The 19879-nt window shown below is 36.0% G+C and overlaps 2 protein-coding genes across 5 annotated transcripts; one reads left to right on the top strand and one right to left on the bottom strand.

The window, feature by feature from the left end:
* The first annotated feature begins 1363 nt into the window (after positions 1–1363).
* Positions 1364–2663, top strand: LOC132124338 (histone H1.0-like). The gene has a single exon (XM_059535340.1). The coding sequence runs from the start codon at positions 1557–1559 to the stop codon at positions 2157–2159; it is 603 nt and encodes a 200-aa protein (XP_059391323.1). The 5' UTR covers positions 1364–1556; the 3' UTR covers positions 2160–2663.
* Positions 2664–5207: 2544 nt separating this feature from the next.
* LOC132124337 (mitochondrial Rho GTPase 2) lies at positions 5208–17651 on the bottom strand. 4 transcript variants are annotated; one of them, XM_059535335.1, is made up of 19 exons: positions 17501–17651; positions 15980–16038; positions 15816–15897; positions 15693–15736; positions 15142–15195; positions 15012–15064; positions 14819–14927; positions 14455–14556; positions 14254–14352; positions 13016–13124; positions 12792–12912; positions 12634–12718; positions 12405–12550; positions 10343–10443; positions 9378–9508; positions 7006–7086; positions 6809–6931; positions 6012–6211; positions 5208–5369 (listed from the first exon to the last, which is right to left on the bottom strand). In XM_059535335.1, the coding sequence occupies exons 1-19, from the start codon at positions 17535–17537 to the stop codon at positions 5252–5254; spliced, it is 1854 nt and encodes a 617-aa protein (XP_059391318.1). In that variant the 5' UTR covers positions 17538–17651; the 3' UTR covers positions 5208–5251. The 4 variants fall into 4 exon arrangements, with proteins under 4 accessions (XP_059391318.1, XP_059391319.1, XP_059391321.1 ...); XM_059535336.1 differs by having other exon boundaries at positions 6012–6208; XM_059535338.1 differs by having other exon boundaries at positions 12405–12544.
* Positions 17652–19879: the final 2228 nt, after the last annotated feature.

Below are 19879 nucleotides of genomic sequence, written 5' to 3'. Positions count from 1 at the left end.
CTAGAACTATGTATCTTATTAACATGGAGAGAGCACTAGACACCTGCAGACACTTTACATGACTTCACAAAGAGAGGAGCTGTATGTACTAGATGCATGCAAACACACAGATACACACACACACACACACACACACACACACACAGTGTGAGACTGTCATCACAGAAAGAGTGTGAGATGTGCATTGTGCTTACATGCACTGCTAACTTAAATAAAAAAGGTTAATAATCTGCTTTATCAACTTCATCTTAATTGCAAATATCCAGTAGGCTAATTAAAAGTTCTGTAAAGGGAGCTTGCAGTGTATGTGAATAGTGAAGAGATTCAAGATGGCGTTCTGACTGAAACACCATCAAGCCTGAAAATGTGAATAACAGAACAAGCCAGAGCGATAGAAATAACTGTGCATCAGTCGGATACCAGCCTGAACTAAACTGATGAATTTATTAAGTGCAAACGGTGCAAAAATTAGGGGAAAATGAGCCACCCTTATACGAGTTTCCCTGCCAACGGAGAGATAACAAAAGAACGCACGAGCGTTTAAAGCATCAGCCCAGTCTTAATATCTCAATCGCATCCATAACGCACAAACCACGGGGAATGCATGCACTGATCGATATGTTGAACCTCACCACGGTACCGGTGGGTTCTGGTCGGTAAAACTGGACTTTGGGTCGTTGGCAACTTTCCTAATATCCTAGCTCTTCTCTCAGCATAGGAGCTGCTGGTTAATTACTCTAACGTTTTACTCGTTTAGATCTATAGCTCATGCATGACACCAACACGTCTTGAAATGTGAGAATATGACCCGCAACATAAAAGCCACTTAATTTCGTGCACATTTAGTTTATAGAAGGTTTAACAATAAATAATCGGAGAAACGTCACGCGGACTCGGTGGCCGGAGTGTGTTAGTTCGTCAGCTACTTCAGCTTATTAAAAACGAAAACGACGTTTTGCATGAATCAAACCCGTGGTGTCCTCGAGTGTGTTGATGGGGCTTTCATAAACATTCGGTGTTTTCCAGCTCGTTGTCGTTGTTTTGTGCTAATTTTAGGCGAATTCTGCAAAATACATCACCGCGCTCGTCGGTTTGGGATGATTTTCGGGGAAAAAAAGTTCATGGCGCAATGAATTCAGGAGAAAACGACACACGCACGCCAAGCCCAAAGCCTCCCCTCTCGGACCGTGGCGTTGGGAGGATCGCTAACGAACGAGTCTAGTTAAATTCGGCCTCAGTTCGAGGAGGAAGAAACACAAACCAGCCCGCGCAGGTTTCATGGAAGCCCGCTTGATCAGCTGCTGGCAGTTGGTGTTCTCAATCACGTCCGCGTGGAGGCTTCATATAGCGTACAGGCGCACTTTGGCGAATAATAATACGCACTTTCCGGATCTCATTGCTTAATACATATTTTAATTGGAACCTGAACAAAGACGAAGGTGCGAATAAAGACGAAGGTGTCGATCATTTTCAAGAGCGGTTCAAGAATTAATTTATTTTTCAAGTAACGTTAACTTTTTTTGAGAGTTTTTGTTTGACATCCTTCAGGACCGAGCATGGCTGAGACTGCTGCTACCCCCGCATCCAAGCCCAAGAAGACGAAAGGCTCAAAGAAAGCGACGTCGCATCCCAAATACTCCGAGATGATCAAAGCGGCGATCGCAGGCGACCGGAGCCGCGGCGGCGCGTCGCGTCAGTCCATCCAGAAGTACGTGAAGAACCACTACAAGGTGGGAGACAACGCCGACTCCCAGATCAAACTCGCCCTGAAGCGCCTGGTGGTCAGCGGGCTTCTGCGTCACACCAAGGGCATCGGAGCCTCGGGCTCCTTCAAACTGGCCAAAGCCGAGGACGCCAAGAAGCCAGAGAAACCCAAACCAGCACCCGTGAAAGCCAAGAAGCCTGCCAAAGCCGCAGCCAAGCCCAAGAAAGCCCCCAAGCCCAAGAAAGTGGCGAAATCTCCCGCGAAACCTAAGAAAGCCGCCGAGAAGAAAGTGAAGAAGGCTGCGGAGAAGAAGAAGAAATCGCCTGTCAAAGCTAAGAAAGTTGTGAAGAAGGCGAAGGCGGCCAAACCTGCCAAGACGAGCAAAGCCAAGAAGGTGAAAACGGCGAAACCCAAACCCAAAACAGCGGCCAGGAGGACGGGCAAAAAGAAGTGAAATCAAATCGATCGAACTGATTCAGTGTAAATACACTTTTTTTCGAAGCAGATGTTTTTGGTATATTGCTATTTTTGTATGTGCGTGGACTTTAATCCCACATTTCTACAAGCGTGTTTCTCCAGAAACTTTTTTTGTGTGCGCATTTGCGATTCTATAAAGAATATCCCATGCATTTATTTGTATTTATTTATATGATTTATTTCTGGACGTTTTTTTTTCTTCACTTCTTTCTTTAAGCTGAACTGTATTGCACACTTTTATCATCATTCAGACATTCTAATTAATTTGCCAATTAGATATGTCTCTAGAAGATATATTCCTCTTATAGGTCATTCTAGGAATGTGAAGAACAATAATAAAATGTAATTTTATGAAGAACGGTGTCCAGAATCATCTTGTGACGTGGATAGTTGTTGTCTAGTTCCACTGCTGTCCATATAATACTGTCATTGCGCGTTATTCGCATTATTGTGCATCAATAAACTTTTCTAATTCCAAACATTACTTTGTCTAGTGTTTTACTGCAGCACCATGGAGAGCTCAGATAGATAACACGAGTTATAGCAGAGGTCCCGTGTGAGGTGGGGGTCTTGGAGAGCAAAAGGTGAAGCGCATCTTTGGATTTAAAGGGCGTTTTGACTCACTGCTGCCCCCGGTGTATGATCTGAGAACTGCAGCTGTCAGTCTCATGCCCGTCTTTTTTTATTGCACAGAATTATACAATCCATACAGTAACAATAATAAAAAAAATTAGACTGATGATTATAAATAAAATGTATTAAATTAAAAAGAATGCAAGCATTTTCACCAGCAGTCTCAGACTTTCAGACCCCACTGTACTTATTTTATCACTTATGTTGAAAACAAGTACAGACATTATTTGTGAACTTTTCAAAACTCACCTCAAGCACCTCTGATCTGCTCTATGTATATTGCATAATGTTCTTGAAATGTGATGCTGTATCCAGTCTGAACAGTAAGGGGATACAGGTTCACTGATACAAACCTCCCAGACACATTCATGTGTTAAAACTCTGTTTATATTACAGAAATATATGAATTGGCTGAATAATAATCTAACAGAATAACCCGAAGCACAATGTGTATTGTATGATCTCTCAATAGACGATGAGCTGCTAAAGTCATGTGATCATACCAATTGCACTACTTTTTCAGCATGCTGATGTCATAGAGCACAGTAAAGGATATCACCAGAAAAATAAATAAAAATTGTTTATTGCAAATTATTTCTATTAGAACATACTGGCTTCATTCCAAGCATCTCATCTGATGTTGAAGCTGAAAGACCAATGCCGATGAGACACAAGTCTGGGGGAACTAAATATTTAAACTAGTAAAATTAAACCAATAAAGCAGGCCTGCCACAGTTCTTTCTATTTGAAGAAATAACTTCACATGCAAATTCATATGAATGAACCAGAAGAACCTTCAGCTGACCCAAACTGGCTTTTGAGTTGCTGGGAGACTGTTTTTAGGCTGAATGAGACCCAATAAATGGTAACAATGGTTTCAAGATAAATCCAGTTTGGACATCCTGACAATTTCCATCCATTATAATGGTTGAAGTAACTGCATTCGAACTGGTTATCAGGTTTTTGTAAATACAGCACGACTCTACAAAGGATCAGAGCATTTAATCTTCCTAAAATATCTTTTAAAATACACTTATTAACACCATGCATCCATACTGCAATTTTTAACATTATCAGAAATCATCCACCCCTACAATGGCAAACAGAAAAGCAAGGTTTTTCAGCCCAGTTTATATTCTCAAAACCATCATTGGATTTTGCCTCGGCTGTCTTAAAAAATACTACATCCCTACATTTGTCAGTCATGGTCCATACATCTGAGGAATATGTAATGGAAATGAATGGGGACTGTTATTTATTTCCCTTTAATTTGGCCAGTTTAGAAGATTACACTTAGATTGGTTAAATACAACTTTAAAAATCTGTAAATTAAGCTTATTCTCTGCTCAAATCTGTAGCATTTAAATAAAGTTTAAAGGAATAGTTCACCCAAAATGCTGAAAATGTACTTACCCTCATGTCATATATGGATAACTTTCTTATCAGAAACTAGATTTATAGAAATGTAGCATTGCATCAGTTGCTCACTAACGCATGCTTTGCAGTGAATGGGTGCCGTCAGAATGAGAGTCCAAACATCTGATAAAAACATCACAATAATCCACCAGTGATGCAAGTAATCCACTAGCTGTATATCTGTAATAAACTAATCCTTCAAACCACTGTTTTCAGCTAAAATAAGAGTCCTCTTTCCATAATATTGCTTCAATAAGAAAAAAAAAGTCATCTGGTCTGAATCAGGGGTGAAATCTGTACAGATCAAGCATTGTTACAAGCCAATTGTGTGGGAGGACATGTGAGAGACTTTTTGACTTTTGTGTTATTATGAATTATTGACTCATATTTTAGCCAGAAGGGATGTTTAAACAATTATATGTTATTTGATGGACTGGAGTGGTGTGAATTATTGTGATGCTTTTATCAGCTGTTTGGACTCTCATTCTGACGGCACCCTTTTACTGCAGAGGATCCATTGGTGAGACACTGATGCTAAATCTCGCCAAATCTTGAAGGTGAGTACATTTTCAGGTAATGAACTATTTCTTTAACCTCTACTTAACCCAGAACTTCCTTTAGCTTCTCAAACATTATGAGAGTGTGAATTATGAATTTAAGTGCTTTTGCTAAAGTGAATTTAAGTATTTTCATGATCCATATTGATTTGCCAAGCTATTAAATACATTACAAACTCTGTACAATTCAAAACATAACCTTTTCAATCATATCTTGATATCATTCCTCTCAAAACATGATGAAAAAACGTCTCTTGGGGCCGACCGGTGTCAGTCAAACAGTAAGATCGGGAACTTTTCGTAATAAAAGCAAAGTATGTGTACAATATTTTAGTCCAGCTGAAAAAACAAACAAACTTTTGCTTCATTGTGTTGTTGTCACAGTAAGGCAGAGACAGAGTGCAAGATATGAGGGAGTGTGTGTTTATCTGCATGTATTGTGTGAGAACGATCAGTTTTTTCATCATTTGTGTCGGCTAACAGCTCTGTACAGAGCGAAGCCCAGCATGGCGGCTATTGTGGCGCCCAGAGTCACACGCAGCCAGAAAGACGTGCTGCTCATGTCTGATCCGTTCAGGTGCCTGCCGACAGGAAGTGACATAGATACAGAGAGATTTAAATACACATGCATCCAGCCAAGCAGGATCATTTTTATATTGCATCTGCAAATCTTTGAAGTCAACAGGCAATGTTTGGAACCCCATTTATTCAACATAAATATGTATTCAATGAAAAAAGTAGGCAATTTTATTAAACAAGAATTGACTGGATTGTGAAAAGTGAGTGTAAGAATAAGAGGGCTTGGCGACATCAACCCGAAAAACAAAGACGTGAGCATTACTTTATGATTTTCATGAAAGAGTTTTTTTTACTGTTTTTTTATTTGAGTTCTTTAAAAGTGGCTTAATTTAAATTTAGCAGTTTAATACTTAAACTTGTCTTGATTTAATTATTAAATATACAATTTAATATTTTTTAGTTCTTTGACGTGGGTTAATTTAAACAAGCTTAAATGAAATGGCAAAAAATATATATATTATTAAATATAAATTAAAATTGAATTAAAATGTAAAATTTCTAATTGAATTATATTTTATTAAAATAATTTATTAATATTAAAATAATTTAAGTATAAATTAAAATTATATATTAGTATTATATATTATTAAAATAATTTATTAATACAAAAATAATTTAATTAAGTATAAAAGAAATGTACTTACGGGTACATGGCAGCCCAGGTGAGCTTGCTGTAAATGTGTGTGTGAGTGTGTGTGAGCAGCGTGGAGAAACGGAGAGGTGAAGGCAGCCGATGTTTATAACAAAACTCAGACGGGCTCATCCCATGATGCTGTTTGACTTCTATCAGATCAGCTTTGGAGCCCACAACCACACACGGGATGCCACTGTCCATGTAGTGCTGCTAAATACATAATATAATACACACATATACTGCAAAAGCCAGTGAAACAGATAGTATGTCTTGACAAATCTACTAGTTTTGCTACTGAAGTGGCTGAGTTTATTTGATTAAAATATACAGTAACATTGTTAAATATGATTACAATTTAAATGACATAAATGTAATTTATCCCAATGATGGCAAAGCTGAATTTTCAGCTGCCATTACTTCAGTGTGCAGTGTCACATGATCTTTCACAAATTTCATGTGTGATGCATTTGATTAATTTAATGGATCCTTGTTGAATAAAATCAGTAATATCATTAAAAAGAAACTCTTGAACAGTAGTGCATGTCATTTTTTTTTTTACAAAATTCAGTAAAAGCACAATTGATATAAATTGATTTCCTTGGGGTATATTAATAGTGTAAATAGAAGTGCATGTTAAAACATGCAGACAGGCTTCATGAGAAATAAATATCAGGTTGTGCAACATCATTATGGGTTATTAAATCATGTGGATGATGTGATTTTAATGTGGTTAATTAAAACGAGTGAGGCGTGTGTCCCACATTACTCCAGAACTAAAGCATCTCATGCACGTGTGGTCGTCTGTACCTTATAAATGCTAGCGCAGTAGTTAAACGAGTCTGGGTCGCTGACATCATACATGAGACACGCCACATCACACGCTGCGTCTGCTGCTTTTAGAAACTCTGTTTCCACATCCACCTCCTCCAGCTGTGAGAAATAACACGTGCGTCAGCTACGTGCCAATGAACTACAGAGCGTGTACAGCATGAGACGGTACTTACGATGAGGTACTTGTCCTGATTGGCTACTGAGACGGTGTTGATGGCGTATACTGAGGGAGGACCGGGCTCACGCTCGTTTCTCTGAAAATACACCAAATATACCTTCATCATCAACTATGCAAATATTTGGTAGATCTAACCAAGACTATTGGGAGTCACAAAAACCTTGAATATTTCCTAGACAGACTATAAACTGTGGTTAGATACCAGAAGTAAAGCATGAAAACCTCTTTCTAGAGTAAAACTGCTTTAAGAAGCAACAAGTACTATTTTGTAACCATCTATTAATGCTATTGTTTTAGTGTAAAAAAAAACTTGATCGTAGCATGTATTTTCATTGTACAATGGGGAAAAAATAAGCATCAAAAGAGAAACCATTTGCTTAATAAAAAAATAGAAAATCCTTGAACGTAAATTTTTTTTCTTTATTCATAAAAAAAAAATTAATTATAAAAAAAACTATCAACATTAAATATGTTCTGATTGGCTCTGATTTAACTGCAGGTTTGATTTTTCTTTTATTTTATTGTGTTTCTAAAAATCTAATTGGTGTATAAAATACGACTTTACGAAATAAATACAAAATAAAAATAAAAAATATTAAACATTAAATATGTTATGATTGACTGCAATTTTTAAAAATTCACTGATTTATAATATACTAAATATGACTAAAGTTTTAATTTTTTTATTTATTGTGTTCATAAAAATCTCATTGGTATATAGAAATATATACTAAAAATATATAGAAATTAGTGCTGTCAACGTTAACGCGTTAACGCATGTGATTAATCTTTGTCTGGTTTAACGTGTCAAAATATTTAACGCAATTAACGCAGCATCCGTATTTTCTGCCATCCGTTGGCTAGCTTTACATTATATGATCGCGCTCTTATTCATTTAAATGCTTTTAAACATTTCAAGCACGGCAAGACAAAAGAGAATGCGCTGTCTGTGATTGCCCTTATGTGACACATACACACGTACACACACACACACACGCACACACACACGCACACACACACACACACACACACACACACGCACACAATGCATAGACAGGGCGCCAGAATTCAGTTCTCTTAAGCGCTTAAACTAACAATAAACATCCCAAAGTGCCAGTTTTGTCGATTATCCTCATAAGAGCAATCTTAAATGATTTATATAAAGTCTAAAATGAACAAAAAGAGTTGTGAGAGAATGAGGCGAGATCCATAGACAGTATATAAACGGTGAGATCCGCGTGTCTGTCTGCTCTTAAAGGGACAGCAGCCAATAAAGCTTCCTGTCAGTAAAGTTACAGAACAAAGGGAACAGAGAAAATGACTCGCTGCTCTTGACTAAATAACTTTTGTAGCTTTAATAAGGATTAACTATTTAATTTATAGTTTATGCAGTGCAGACTGCATATAACTTTGATAACTTTATTAAATTTCTGTATATTTCCTAACTGTTAAGACAGGAAGGGCAGGAGTAAACATGACATTTATTATGGGTTTATGTTAGCATTGTTTTAAGTTTACTTAAATTAAAAACTGTTATATTTTTGAAGCCTAATAATAAATGTAAAAAAAAAATAAAAATAAAAAAATCAGTAGCTGTATTAATATCAGTAATACTGGCCTTCATTCATAAAAAGATGCCATTTAAACAAGTATTTAAAATATACTGTCTTTATGTTGTTTCTACATTAATTTGATTAACTGTGAAATTATTACATGAAAAAATATATTAAAAACGTACAAAAACATTTCTTTTTTTATTGCGATCAATTGCGATTAATCACAGAAAAAATGTGTGATTAATCTAGTTAAAGTTTTTAATCGATTGACAGCACTAATAGAAATATATTAAAAACATTAAATATGTTCTGAGTGACTGCAGTTTTTTTCACAAAAATCTCGTTATATAGAATATTTTAATATATTATTTATTTATAGTTGTCATAAAAATCTCATTGGAGTATAAAAATATATACTAATATATATACAAATATATATTAAGATATTAAATATTTTATTATGTTCATTAAAATCTAATTGGTAAATAATATACTAAATATAATATAACTAAAGTTTTTTATTATTATTGTGGTTATAAAAATCTCATTGGTATATAACAATATATATACTAAAAATATATAGAAATATATTACACATTAAATATGTTCTGAACGGTTCTGTTTTGACTGCAGCTTAAAACAATTTCATTTATTGGGTTCACAGTAATCTCTTGGGTATACATATATATCAAACATTTCATATGTTCTGATTGGCTCTGATTTGAATGCAGTTTGTTCTGATTGGCTTCATTCAGTATTTTGTAAAATAAGATTACAAACAAAAGTTTTGCCCTTCAAGTCATTCTCTGACCTCAGTGCTTCGCTGCAGAAAAGCTTGGAGGAAGTCGGTCTTTCCCGTTCCACGTGGACCGATCACTTTGCAGAGGAACACAGTGCGCTGGGTTTGTCTCTTCTCCAGGTCTAAGGCCTTTTCTCTTGTTACTAACACACACACACAGAAAAAGAAAGAAATACTCTTAAGTGTCCGTTAGATCAGGTTCGGTGTCTATTAGATCAATACACTGAAGTAGAGAGGAGAGCACTACGAATTGTTCTTCACATGCACAGTAACTGAAATTTAACAAAGATATTTATCACACAGATATAATACACTACGCATCGATATTTCTTGAACATTTCTATGCGGAGCACAGTACACCGTGACTCTGCGTTGCTTCAAGTGCATCAGAAGTGCTGCTGTGTATTAGAGCCCTTCATATTAGAATACTTTTGCACGGTGAAAGATTATTAATATCTTTTCTTGTTCTGTCCTATCTATCATATGTTGCCTCATTAGCTTGTTATTCATTTAAAAGAATAATTTTACAGTATATATATGTATATATATATATATATATATATATACAAATATTTACTTGATTTCATGAATGTATTTTACAATACAAAGAGCAATGTGTAACATTTTTCCAGATTTAGTCCTACCCTTATTCACTTTTATTTGTTCCCCATTAAATTGTTTTTACATTTTATCAGATTACTGTGCACGCGTGATTTTTCTAGAGGAACTGCTGAATTATCCACTGACCTAGTTTTTAATAGTATTTTCGTCTATGATTATGATTATATGTTTTTCATTTGTTATTTTTCTTTAAAATGAAGTTTTCTATATGTAGTAGATTGTGTTTAACACACAAAAGAGTGATGATCCGTTCAACACACACACACTGAAGAATAGAAATTCTACACTGATTTTAAAAATTAAAAAAACTGCCTTATCAAATTGGTTCTGAAAGGACGGTATTGGTGCATCCCTACCTGTGATAGCGGAGGTCTGGGACTCTTGCTCCATTAGAATGGGATAGCCGAGGTAACCAAGATGCTCCAAACACCGGTGGACGTCCAGATAAGCAGACAACCTGCGGTTTATTCAATAACTATCAATAATATTCAAATTCTTCTTAAAACCCCCAAATCCTTTACGCTATGCTAGTTTCCTGCACAAATAAATGACTCTCACGAACTAGTTCTTTTAAAGGCACAATTTGTAAGATTTTCGTAAATAAAATATCCAAAAACCACTTGCACATTGTTATTCGCTTGTTAAGTCTGACGTCACATAGCAACGCTTCCGTGTCCAAACGCTCTATCAGTTACCACGAGAAAACAACAAAAGGTGCTAATATAAACTCACAATGTGATAGAATACTAGCGAAAAAGTTATAATCTTAACCTTTAACTCCATACTGAAGTCCCAGATAGCCAGAAAATGAAAATATAAATATAAAAAAAAAAATATATAAATTATTTGTGTTTGGGACGCTGTGAGCACGGAGACTGTAGTGTATACCGTAAGTTTGAAAGCGTTTAGCTTGAATTATTAATATGAATAAACAGTGCTCATAAACGGCTGCTGAGGTCGTATTCTCAAGTGAAGCGAGTTGAGGCTTGGACCCGGAAACAGCGCTTCTTACGTCATCACTTAACAACCAGTTGTGCACTTACTGTCGAGTTTATACTGTGCTTTTAAGTGAATCACGTGTAGCATGATTCACAAATGAATCATATACTGTTTCTTTTCTTTAGTCAATCAGAATGGGGAATGGGGAAGTCGTGGCCTAATGGTTAGAGAGTCGGACTCCCAATCAAAGGGTTGTGAGTTCGAGTCTCGGGCCGGCAGGAATTGTAAGTGGGGAGAGTGCATGTACAGTGCTCTCTCCACCCTAAATACCACGACTTAGGTGCCGTTGAGCAAGGCATTGAACCCCCAACTGCTCCCCGGGCGCCGCAGCATAAATGGCTGCCGGGTGTGTGTTCACAGTGTGTGTGTGTGTTCACTGCTCTGTGTGTGTGCACTTCGGATGGGTTAAATGCAGAGCACGAATTCTGAGTATGGGTCACCATACTTGGCTGAATGTCACGTCACTTTAACTTTCACTTTCAGAATTATACAGCTCAAATATATGTAGAATTTGCTTATGAGCTGTTTTTTAGTGAACCATTAACATACGGCACAACAAGTGAAGTCTGATTCACGAAAAAATTACTGTTACGAATCAATACGTTCTAGAGAATCATAACATATCGTGCAACCTGTGTTGAGAATAAGTTATTTTAAGTGAATCCTAAACATTGTGCATTCACTGACTGCAACATGATTCATAAACAAAAGTCTCTTTTTAGTGATTCATAAACATTCAGCACAGCCAGTGTAGTCTGATTCATGAAAAAATGACTCTTATGATCCAGTGCTTTTTAGTGAATCAAAAACATACTGTGCAACCACTGTAGCCTGAATCCCAAACAAATGACTCTTATGAACTGGTTCTTTTAAGCCAATCATAATCACAAACAGCATGGTCTGATTCACTCTTATTAACAGGTTTTAAGTGAATCATAAATAACATTGCAACCACTATAGTCTGATTCCCAATAAGATAACTTATGAAGGTTTTTTTTTTTTTTTGAGTGTCTGATTCTCAAACAAATGACTCTTTTGATCAGGTCCTTTTAACGAATCATTTTAAAATTCCCACAAAAACAAGAGTTGCAGTATGATTTAATCTGATGATTTACTGAATTAATTGGCCAGAGCAGTACTTCAAGTGATGTAAAATTTTAAACAAATCAAATCAGAACTGAATCAAAATGAGAAAATTTCTATTAAAACCACTAAAACTCTGTGGACCCGTATACGGGTCCAAAATCGCGTTAAAAAGTTTATGCTTCATTTACATAGCCTTCCTTATATGGTATCAGCCCATATATAGATTCATTTGAAAGCTTATAAAGAATACGCTAACTTTTGGTTTTATCATGCATAACCTACCAGAAAATAATCGATTTAAATGTGCAATGCACTGTTCAAACGTTGACTCACATCCACTGGCAGAAGAACCCGTGCTGTGAGATGTAGTTGTCGTCTGATAAGGGGACGTTACTGTACACCTCCAGGCCCCAGGGCATGTAGGGTAAAATGCTAAACAGATTCTTCAGCTCTGCGGGAGAGAGAGCTGAATCCTTATCCTGCAAGAGGAGAGACGCAATCAACAGCCCGACGAACCTCTTATCACGCAAAGTTGATTAGAGGATCAGATGTGAGAGCTCACCTCGTCGTACTTATCAAACAGCTTCTGGAGGAACTGATGACCCAGATGATTCAGCTCTGTCGTGCAACCCACCGATACTCGTAATCTATTAACACACACAGTCACTCAATACTGGTTTTTGTTCATGCAATCACAACTTCTCTCATGCACAGACGTACGGTGGGTAGAGGTAGTCATCAGTCAACTCGAGCGTGTCATCGTAGCCGAATTTACGCAGGATGGTCCAGGTGGTCTCATGACGTCCCCTCTGGATAAAGAGAGTGTTCAAGAACAAGAAACCTAGGGAAAACACACAAACACACATGTAATAGTGTGTAATTATAATTACTGTACTAACGAGAGTGGGTCTAAGGAATATAAATATATGTGTAAGCTGTGTTACCGTTGAGAGTGAGTCCGTTGTCCTGGACTCCATCACTGGTGTTCTTCCACACGACTGTCTTCAGGTCCTCTAGAGCCTGAGGAGCCAGTGGATTCCCGAAACACAGTTTCTACACACACACAAATTCCCATTCAAATCAACAGGATATTTTGGTATATTATTTCAAAAAATATTTTTAGTGTAAATGTTTAGTTAATATTTACTACTTAAAAGTAATTAGCCACGCTACAGAGGACAATTGGTTTAGAGAATGAATGAAATAAATTAACTACAATTTATGCATTTGGTAATTACGGGTGGGGGGGCAGATTTAAGTTGGTTTATATATATATATATATATATATATATATATATATATATATATATATATATATATATTAACAATTTACATATACATACATACACACACACACACGTGTATATAAAAACAAATTACAAATGTTACCTTATCGATTAATTGAAATAAAATAAGTTTAGATTGAAACAATAAAACAAAACAAAAAATCTAAGCTAAATAGAAATATTACAAAAAAGCAATACAAATGAAAAAAAAAGTGAACTACTTAAAATGAATCTAAAAATAAAAGCTAATTCAAAATATTGATAATTACTAAAATTGTACATAAATAAAACAAAAATGTATTTTCGATGCTTCAAAATATTCTAACTGACCCTCTGATGTCACATGGACTACTTTGATGATGTTTTTCTTACCTTTCTGGACATGGACAGTATACCGTACAAACAGCTTCAATGGAGGGACTGAGAGCTCTCGGACTAAATCTAAAATATCTTAAACTGTGTTCCTAAGATAAACGGAGGTCTTACTGGTTTGGAACGACATGAGGGTGAGTTATTAATGACATAATTTTGATTTTTGGGTGAACTAACCCTTTAAAGACAAAAAAAATATTTCATTTATTTAACCCATTCAAAATCCTTAATAAAGGCATCAAAGCAACCGCACAAAATTGATCTAAAGAAAAATATAAAATATTAATTAGAAATATAATTTTTAATAAACTTTCACCTAACTTGAATATGTACCTTTTAAACATCATCTCTTTGGCTGACAGATAGACGGCGAAAATATGTTGAATAAGCTTTAAATGGTTGATACGATCATATTATGATGAAAATCTCTCCTTACATTATTTTTCTGCTGTATAATCCTTTTCAGTCCCAAATCGGGCTCATTAAGGAAGTGAATTAAATAAGTCAAAAATGTCATTTCTCACCTGAAAGCAGTTGAGTTCATCGTCACTGAGGATGTGATCATTATCCTGATCAGAGATGCTGAAGATCCGACTCAGAGCTCGAACACACTGCAGTTTCAGCTACACAAAAAAACGCATAACACACACAAACATTCAGAAGATGAAGCCGGGCAGAGATGTAGCAGTGTGTGTGTGTGTGTGTGTGTGTGTGTATGTGTGTACCTGTTTGTCTTCAGGGTCGTAGAGCGGAGCAGTCGGGTGTAGAACGGCCTTCTGGGCATAATAAAAGAGCTCTGAAATATTCTTCAGATTCTTAGCTGAGCACTGCAGACACAAATGCATCATCATATAATCATATATAATACATTCATAATCAACAGCCACCTAGGCTAAAATGCTCACCATCTAGGTAGAATGCTCACTAGGTTTTAAGAAAGATCCATTGCATTTTCAATATTCAGTACTTCATCAGTAATCAAAAACACTTTAAATTGTTAACAAAACAGCTCTTTTTTTTGCTCAATTGAAATCGAGTTTCTATATGCTGAAGATTCACTTGAGTGTGTGTGTGGTCAGCGGTTCGAACCTCTACACAGGTCTCAATCTCTGAAAACTGGTTCATGATTGGCAGGATGCTTTCCATGGAGCTGCCAGAGCGCAGGTCAGACTTGTTGCCCACAAGGATGATGGGAATCCTACGGTGACAAAGAGAGCCATTTTTTAAGGAACAACTAAAAAATGTTGATGCACATACATGAGAACGGATTCCTTAAACATACTTGCTTCCTTTTTCAGCTCCACCGTTCACCAGAGGAATCCATTTAGTCCTGATCTGGGAGAAAAAACACGGATAAAATCAGTTCAGGGAAAAAAGAAGACAGAAATATTATGATGATGTTTAATTGATACCTTGTCAATGGTTTCCTCTTGTGTGACATCATAAACCACACACACAACATTGGCCTACAAATAAGGAAACAACAATAGAAAATTCATTTAATAAGCACATACATTTTACACACACATGTACACACACACACACACATATATATATATAAATTAACTAATAATACATTTTACTCAGCAATGATGCATTAAATTGATCAAATGTGACAGTAAAGACATTTATAATGTTACAAGAGATTTCCATTTCAAATAAATGCTGTTCTTTCCAACATTGATAATCAGAAATGTTTCTTGAGCAGCAAATCATCATATCAGAATGATTTCTGGAGATCAGGTGACACTGAAGACTGGAGGAAGGATGCTGAAAATACAGCTGCGCATCACAGGAATAAATTACTTTTTTAAATATATTCGAATAGAAAGCAGTGATTTTGAATTATACAAAAAATTTTCTTTTTTTTTGTGTTTTTTATCAAATGAATGCAGTTGTGATTGCAGCAGATTAGGACAAAAACTAAACTTGATGCGATTTATGTGCTCAGGAAGATTCTCACCTTTACGATTTCCTCCCTCAACACTTCATCAGACTGTTCACTTTCTGTAGAGATACACTAAATATTAATAAAACACTACAGGGCAAATATTATGTCATTAAACACACACACATAGACACACACCTGAATAGTCGACTATATGTGTAGGCACTTTCTCAGGCGTGACGTCGGCTGGTATGGTGATCTCCTCCGCCCGCAGAGGAACCTGACGGCACAAACACATGAGCTTCCTCTTACTGCATCAGTCAAACACACACCACACCAGAGAGGCTCATGGGTAAACTCACCCGCTCGGGAAACTCCTCTCCGACCAGAGACATGATGAGAGAGGTCTTTCCCACTTTGGCTGCAGGAAAACAAAGGACAGAATAACACTGAATACCAATAAACAAATTCCCACAGTTCATTTGATTTGTGAAAGGACACATGATCAACTGTTGCACCGCAATCACAAACGCTTCTTCTGTGATTTCCTTTGCTAATCAGTGTGGAGTCAGTTTGATTTCCAGCTTTATTACAATGTTTCCACTCCTTCATCATCAGTGTTGAATCTTATATGTGTTGGGGTAAAACTGTAGCTGTTCTTCTATAACTTTATATTAAAAAAAGCACACTTCAAAAGAACTGGACACTCCTTACAGTTTATAAGGTCTGTAAAGAGATAAAACTAGTACGACATGACTGGAGTTCAGTGGATATGGAATAAATTTAACACTAATGCCGAAATAAAACGTGTGCGCTGCCTAACATTTCAGATATTTATGCGCTATATCTAATTCAAGACACTGATATGCTCACCATGGCTGTATTTATTGAATTAAAAATACAGCAAAAACAGTAATATTGTGAAATATCACAATTTAAAATAACTATATTCTATGTTAATATATTTTAAAATTTAATTTATTTCTGTGATGCAAAGCTGAATTTTCAGCATCATTACTCCAGTATTCTTTGTAATGTGATCTTTTCTTTTTTTTCTTCTAAAGAAATCAATACTTTTATTCAGCATGGTTGCATTTATTGATCAAAAATGACATTAAAAGAAATTTATAATATTGTATCAAAAGATTTCTGCATAATAAATATTGCTTAAATGTTTCTCGAGAAAAAAAAATCATAGTTTCCACAAAAACATGAAGCAGCACAAATATTTACAACAATAATAAGAAGAAAAGTTTCTTGAGCAGCAAATCAGCATATTAAAATTATTTCTGAAGAATATATCTACATCCACAGCATTATCAGACAGGTTGACATTTCTCTATGTATACGTACAGTGTAACAATAAAATGTTTTTAATAAAAATTACAAATAAATAAATAAATACATACATACACATACACACACACACACATATATATATATATGTATATATATATAAAACTGTCAGGATGAGCAAAACTACTCTCCTTAAAACCTGCATGCAAAACAAAAATCAAAGTGTCAAAACAAATCAACATAAACAAATAAACAAACATATATTACTATCTAACAAATACAAATCACAAGAAAGTGTGTAATAAGTCAAAATGCCAAATCTGGATATCTATCATATACAAATTATATCTACTTAATAATGCAGGTTTTTAATAAACTGATATTGAATGAAAAAAAGTTCATTTTTGTGTGTTTTGATTTTGCATGATTGCACAAAAACTAATTAAACAAATTCAAGAATGCAGTGCGTTAACTGCAGATCATTTCTGCAGGAGCTCAAGGTTGAGGTTAGCGCTCTCTAATCAAGCTAACTTCCATCAAACTCTCACATTTAATTCCCTTGATATTTAAAATTAATAATATCTTACGTTCCCCCAACAACAGTATCCGGACATCGCGTTTCATTTCACTACGCTCTCTACAGATCGCTCCGACAAGCGGCTATCTTTTCCAAAAACTTCAAATTCAAATCAAAGCACAGTGCTAGTTTCTGGCTATCCCTATTCCATCCAAAGAAACTGTCACCGATGCAGACTTCCGGTTGGAGCCCAAATGGAGCGCCCTCTACCGTGCATTTCCGTCGTTTTTATGTTCGTTTCAATATGTTATGTATTTGTTTGTTTGCTGTTCGTGTATACTACTTGAATGTGTACTTTTTCTATTATAAGTACATTATACATTAATAATTATGCTAAAAAAGTTTTTTGCCTGAATTAATAAATAACTGGGGATTAAATAATATAATTACCTTGAGTTTATTGGACAGTACTGTTTCCAGTAATTTACAGAAAATACTTTACCACTAAAAGCATTAAAACACGAATAATTAAAAATGATAATATATTTAAAGCATTGTAATACAATAATTATGTTTTTTAATAAAATGATTTAAAAAGATATATAGGTGATATTGCATTCATATATTTAATTTGTATAAGCTAAAGGTCTTTTAGGCATTATATATTGCTTTTTAATTACATTACAAACAAACAATTACAAACAATTTCAGGGAATTTTTAGTAGGAAAATATATTTAAACAAAAGTCCAAAGCTGAAAGCACCAACTTTTTAAAGTGCATCAAAACTATTAAAAACAAATAAAAAGATGACTAAAACTCCTATAAACAACCATTCCTCTCTTGATGGGGCTGAATGCTGCCAAACTGAGAGGCAATGCCAATGCAATGGGGGAGGGTTCAAATTGTGATTTTTCAGATAAAATTTTAAATGCAATAAAAATATGCTCCAGGATTGCTGGGCTTGTTTGTAGGGCTGCACAAACTGGCCAAAAATGACTATTTACATCAATATGACTAAATTTATTATTATAATTGTTGTTGTTATATTTATTATTAATAATAATAACAATAAAAATGTATTATTATTTATTAATTATATATAGATATAATAATATATACATATTATTACTAAATAAAAATTGGCCAACAAAAATGACTATAATTAATAACAATAAAAAAATTACTATTATTGCTGTTATTACTAAATAATAAAATTAGAAATAATAAAATAAATACAATTATAAAATTTAATAATAAATAATAAAATAAGAAGTATTACATTCTCTGAATTCAGAGAATGACAAACGCTTCCTGCATATAGAAAACATAAAAATGGCAAGAGTGAGATGCCTTGTTCAGCAGTACTGGCTGCATTCTCATGCACCAAACCATGTGCAGCTCCACAGAAAAGGGAACTGCAGCCATGTTGCTGTGGACTTGAACTTTCTGAAAGTGTTAGAGAACGACATATGGATCACCTGAACGAAGCAACAAAGAGGGATAAATCACAAGACAATATTTGCAAAACAGAGATGTATGTCACAAGGTGACGATCTTTAGGGGCGGAACCAAAATTCGGGAAGTTTGGTTCCGCCCGGAAGTGTTTCCGCCCGGACCGGAAAAACAGAACACCGGAACTTCCGGTAGCGCCGTAAGAAGGAAAATCAGGGAATTCGATGCACCTGTGCCTAGTTAGGGACAGCGGTTGGTGATTGGAGGATACGCTGGACAAGGCAGTACTTAAGGCCAAGTTATTTCACAGTCTGGGAAGCTCTCTTTGGTGTGTGTGAAGCACTGGGTTGTGCCCGTCTTGGTACGCTGCTGGTAGCTGTCTAACTCTCTCTCTCCCTCAGGCTGGAATTGTATGATTGTGAAGACATCGCGAACCTTAAAGGTTGAGAAGTGAACAGATTATACGGCGAACTGAGACGACGTGAAAAAGGGGATTGGAAGTGGCATTGATGTGAGTACTAAGAGCCAGTCGAAAGTGCCCTGTATATTGGCCTGGCGTTGTGTAGATCTCTCCAGGAGGAGGAGGGCGGCCCTACCCCTAATATAGTGTGGTGGGAGAGCCGAAGGAATACTTATTGAAGTAGTCGCAACGACGACATCACTAGCTAGGCCGCATATTCCATCGCCAGATCCGAACCAAGCGAAGTGAAGGAAGACGGGTGTCCTTTCCGTACCCTGAGTGTGGTGGGTGAGTCTTCGTGCTGTGAAAACCTATAATTTTGACGTGGTGTTGTATATTGCTGTGGGCTGCTGTGTATTGCCGTGTGTCCTGTCAGATAAACCCCCGCCTTCACGCACTTCGGCGTGGGAGGACAAGGAGATTGCTGGCCCTAGCCTAGTTCAGTACAGTATATGTTGTGAGCGTGCTTCAGATCTCCGGAGATAGCACGGTACGCTGTGTCCAGCCCAGAGGTGAAAGCCATCCAAAGCAGAGTA

The sequence above is a fragment of the Carassius carassius genome, chromosome 42 (genome assembly GCF_963082965.1).
Source record: "Carassius carassius chromosome 42, fCarCar2.1, whole genome shotgun sequence".
NCBI classification, from domain to species: domain Eukaryota; kingdom Metazoa; phylum Chordata; class Actinopteri; order Cypriniformes; family Cyprinidae; genus Carassius; species Carassius carassius.
This window is presented reverse-complemented; position numbering and strand designations above follow the sequence as displayed.

What these genes read in the sequence shown, in the direction of transcription:
- LOC132124337 (XM_059535335.1), bottom strand. Translation starts at nt 17,537, where the DNA reads ATGAAACGCGATGTCCGGATACTGTTGTTGGGGGAAC. An exon ending in GGAGCTGAAAAAGGAAGCAA is followed by an intron (nt 14,928 to 15,011) that starts GTATGTTTAAGG and finishes TTGTCACCGTAG; the next exon opens with GATTCCCATCATCCTTGTGG. An exon ending in ACCTGGGCTGCCATGTACCC is followed by an intron (nt 5,370 to 6,011) that starts GTAAGTACATTT and finishes TCCTGTCGGCAG; the next exon opens with GCACCTGAACGGATCAGACA.
- LOC132124338 (XM_059535340.1), top strand. Translation starts at nt 1,557, where the DNA reads ATGGCTGAGACTGCTGCTACCCCCGCATCCAAGCCCAAGAAGACGAAA.